General features: G+C 43.5%; 1 protein-coding gene across 1 annotated transcript in view; it reads left to right on the forward strand.

Annotated features, from left to right (window-relative positions):
- The first annotated feature begins 974 nt into the window (after window positions 1-974).
- Window positions 975-4,715, forward strand: part of LOC116882715 (immunoglobulin lambda-1 light chain-like) — a 16,141-nt gene continuing 12,400 nt past the window's right edge. Inside the window, exons 1-2 of the mRNA XM_032883243.1 lie at window positions 975-1,056; window positions 1,169-1,503. Of these exons, the coding sequence (XP_032739134.1) occupies window positions 999-1,056; window positions 1,169-1,503 (393 nt within the window). The 5' untranslated portion in view covers window positions 975-998. The remainder of the gene's footprint in view (window positions 1,057-1,168; window positions 1,504-4,715) is intronic.

Raw genomic sequence — 4,715 nt, forward strand, 5'->3', positions numbered from 1 at the left:
AGGTCCCTGTCAGAACACCTGCAGTTGTCATTTCTTTCCTAGAACTTTCATCAGGTTTGCCCTTTGTTCTCTGAGATCAGTGCCACCCATAGCCTCACATGGCAGGACTCCTGCAGACAACTGCCTGTGCTAGACGGACAGATCCTAGGAAGGAGTCACTGCCCCAGCTGTGTGTGAACTGTTGTTTCAAGAAGGTGAAAAGAGTGATAGGTGACAAAGATGTTCAATGTGTTTCCCTGTAGGAATATATGTGAGAGACTCGACCCACAACCTGGAGAGAATCATTCCCTGGCTCCTTAATTTTGTGGGATCCTCAGAGTATGGAGAGCTCTGCACAATAGGGAGAAGGCACATAGGAGGAAAGTGGAAGCCTCCTGTACAGAAGGGACCCTGTGTTCCTGGGGACCTGTCACTGCTCTGGACTAGATCCTGATCTAGAGAAGTAAGTTATAGGCAGCATTTCAATACTGACCCAGGGACAGAGAAGGGTGCCTTGGAAAAAGTCCCTCTGAACACTCCTAGTAGGGCATACCTTGAGTCCTGACTTAATGCGAGGTGACATGTAGGGACAGCAAGTCAAGCCCTAATTAAGGGAATGTGGACAAAACAGTGTGGGGGATGTGAAGATGGGTCTGATGGGCTCTGGTCACCTTGTCACTCAATGGTGTGCCTGTCTATGGACACCAGGGGGCAATCTGGTCTCATTTCTGAGGTTCAAGAGAGATAAGGGCTGGCACCAGCTACCAGGCATGGCCTGTGCCCTCTACTCAGGGCTCACTCCTCTATCCTCCCCACTTCCTGACCCCACACAGCTCCTCCCTTGCCCAGCCCCCTGACATGTTGAAGCAAGGAGGGATCAGACACAGAGCCAGGGAGTGATCAGGAACTGGGGTTTCATTTGCATAGATGGTCCCACCCTCTCTCAGAGGATGAAGAGGGGAAGGGACTGATGAGGGAAGGTCTGCTGAGTTGTGGGATCACAGACAGCAAGATCAGTGATGACTTCCACCATGGCCTGGCCCCATCTCTTCCTTACCATCCTTGCTCACTGCACGGGTGTGTGGTTGCAGGGACAAGGGAAGAGTCCCTGGGAGGATATGTGAGGTCCTGTTTCTCCTCCTGTATTCAGACCCCAATATCACCCTTTCTGTGTCTCTCCTGTTTGCAGGGTCCTGGGCCCAGTCTGTGCTGACACAGCCACCTTCTGTATCCGGGGCTCTGGGCCAGAAGGTCACCATCTCCTGCACTGGAAGCAGCTCCAACATCGGTGGTGGTACTATTGTGAACTGGTACCAACAGCTCCCAGGAACAGCACCCAGAATGATCATCTATGCTAATAACAATCGACCCTCAGGGGTCCCTGAGCGATTCTCTGGCTCCAAGTCTGGCAGCTCAGCCACCCTGACCATCACTGGGCTCCAAGCTGAGGATGAGGCTGAATATTATTGCCAGTCCTATGGCAGGAGTCTCAGTGCTCACACAGTGCCCCAGGACTATGAGGAAGTGAGACAAGAACCTACTATTCCTTCAGCGTTGGGTTTCACTTTGCAGCTCCCACTCTTTGACCAAGTCAGCTCTTTCCTTTGTTTGGCCTAAATTAAAGCTCTAGACCAATCTCAAGGAAGATCGCCTAAAAAATCATCCCCATTCTCATAAATTCAACCTCTCACGCCTGTCCTTGGCAGGAACACATTGTACAGTTTTCCCATATTTTGGAGAATTTTGTGGGTACCAGGGACAGTCTCCCTAGTAACAGAGTCTGCTGCTGAAGAAAACAAAGGCAGGAGAAATGTAGCTTAAATTAATCTCCTTACAGCTTGCAGCCCACTCATAGATACCTGACACATGCAGAATGTGACCTTCCTGAAGGAACTCATGGCTGCCTCAGTGCATTAGATTTTGGGTTTTATGAAAGATTAAAAGTAATCTTATCTTCACAGCAGCTAGGCCTTCGATTCCTGAAAGCCCTGCTTCCTAATCCCTCAGAGACTTAGGCTATTCCTAACCTCCACTAAATAAAACATATGTAATCAATCACTCCTTACAGTCTCAGTACAGATTTCTGCCCATGGGTCCTGTTCCCATGCTATAATAAAATTATCTTTTTTCAACATTAAATGTCTAAATAATTTCAGTTTCATTTGCTTTTAACTTCAAATAATGTTCGTGCCAAAGTGACCCATCTTGGGGAAGCCCATCCTTGACAAGTTCCTTCCCTCCTCTGAAACTTTCCAATATTATACATATTAAAAGTTGGAATAGAAGTTTTTTTGTTTGTTTGTTTTTTTGTTTTTTTTTTTTTTTTGAGCAGAAGCTCAATGTTTTATTTCAAGAAGGGAAGTCCTTAGTGCAGAACCATTGAGGACCAGATGGTGGACAGATGTGGAAGATAATAATCGACTGGGAGATGATCACTTCAAAATTGGACTGCTGAGCAGTGCATAGTTTGGGGGAGGGATTATAAAACAACAACAACAACAAAACACTAAGCTGGTGGCATTTTCATCCTAAATCTTAACTCTGGTTGTTTTACTCCCCATTCCAGAACTTTCACTGTCTTTTTCCTAACAAATAAGCTCAAACTCCTTGGCCAAATTTCGAAGTTTTTTTGTGCTGGCCTCACTGTTTTTCCTGCCTTACTTCATCTGTTCTATTTGCAAGATAGTTCAGCTAAATTAAATTATGGTCTCTCTTTCTTTTTTTTTTTTTTTCTTTTTTTTTTTTTTACTTTTATCAACTAACATTCGTTTTTATTAGTATTTATTTCTTTCATACAGACATAAACTGCTCATGTTTTTACCTTTTACAATAGAATACAAATGTTCATAAGAGAACATCCTGTTCTTATTTAACAAAATTTGAAACCACTATCTCTGTCCTCTCCTGGTATTTCCCAGTTTGTGTTTTTCTTTTTTTTTTTTTTTCAGCGTAACAGTATTCATTGTTTTTGCAAAACACCCAGTGCTACATGCAATCCGTGCCCTCTCCAATACCCACCACCTGGTTTACCCAACCTCCCACCCCCCGCCCCTTCAAAACCCTCAGATTGATTTTCAGAATCCATAGTCTCTCATGGTTCACCTCCCCTTCCAATTTCCCTCAACTCCCTTCTCCTCTCTAACTCCCCTTGTCCTCCATGCTATTTGTTTTGCTCCACAAATAATTGAAACCATATGATAACTGACTCTCTCTGCTTGACTTATTTCACTCAGCATAATCTCTTCCAGTCCCGTCCATGTTGCTACAAAAGTTGGGTATTCATCCTTTCTGATGGAGGCATAATACTCCATAGTGTATATGGACCACATCTTCCTTATCCATTTGTCTGTTGAAGGGCATCTTGGTTCTTTCCACAGTTTGGGGACCGTAGCCATTGCTTGCATAAACATTGGGGTAAAGATGGCCCTTCTTTTCACTACATCTGTATCTTTGGGGTAAATACCCAGTAGTGCAATGGCAGGGTCATAGAGCAGCTCTTTTTTTAATTTCTAGAGAAATCTCCACACTGTTCTCCAAAGTGGCTGCACCAACTTGCATTCCCACCAACAGTGTAAGAGGGTTCCCCTTTTTCCACATCCACTCCAACACATGTTGTTTCCTGTCTTGCTAATTTCAGCCATTCTAACTGGTGTAAGGTGATATCTAAATGTGGTTTTAATTTGGATCTCCCTGATGGCTAGGGATGATGAACATTTTTTCATGTGTCTGATAGCCATTTGTATGTCTTCATTGGAGAAGTGTCTGTTCATATCTTCTGCCCCATTTTTTTAAAGATTTTATTTAATTATTTGACAGAGAGAGATCACAAGTAGAGAGGCAGGCAGAGAGAGAGGGGGAAGCAGGCTCCCTGCTGAGCAGAGAGAACCAGATGCAGGGCTCGATCCCAGGACCCTGAGACCATGACCTGAGCAGAAGTCAGAGGCTTTAACCCACTGAGAAACCCAGGTGCCCCTTCTGCCCATTTTTTAAAATGATTGTCTGTTTTGCGTGTGTTGAGTTTGAGGAGTTCTTTATTGATCCTGGATATCAACCTTTTGTCTGTACTGTCATTTGCAAATATCTTCTCCCATTCTGTGGGTTGCCTCTCTGTTTTGTTGACTGGTTCCTTTGCTGTGCAGAAGCTTTTGATCTTGATGAAGTCCCAAAAGTTCGTTTATGCTTTTGCTTCCTTTGGCTTTGGAGACATATCTTGAAAGAAGTTCTTGTGGCTGATATGGAAGAGGTTACTGCCTATATTCTCCTCTAGAATTCTGATGGATTTCTGTCTCATGTTGAGGTCTTTTATCCATTTTGTGTTTATCTTTGTGTACAGTGTAAGAAAATGGTCGAGTTTCATTCTTCTACATATAGCTGTCCAGTTTTCCCAGCACCATTTATTGAAGAGATTGTCTTTTTTCCACTGTATATTTTTTCCTGTTTTGTTGAAGATTATTTGACCGTAGAGTTGAGGGTCCATATCTGGGCTCTCTACCCTATTCCACTGGTCTATGTGTCTGTTTTTATGCCGGTACCATGCTGTCTTGGTGATCACAACTTTGTAGTAAAGCTTGAAATCAGGTAACGTGATGCCCTTAGTTTTATTTTTCTTTTTCAACATTTCCTTAGTGATTCATGGTCTCTTTTGATTCCGTACAAATTTTTGGATTATTTGCTCTAGCTCTTTGAAAAATACTGGTGGAATTTTGATCAGAATGGCATTAAAAGTATAGATTGCT

This window comes from Lontra canadensis, unplaced genomic scaffold (assembly GCF_010015895.1).
Source record: "Lontra canadensis isolate GAN:19392208 unplaced genomic scaffold, GSC_riverotter_1.0 scaffold87, whole genome shotgun sequence".
Classification (NCBI taxonomy): domain Eukaryota; kingdom Metazoa; phylum Chordata; class Mammalia; order Carnivora; family Mustelidae; genus Lontra; species Lontra canadensis.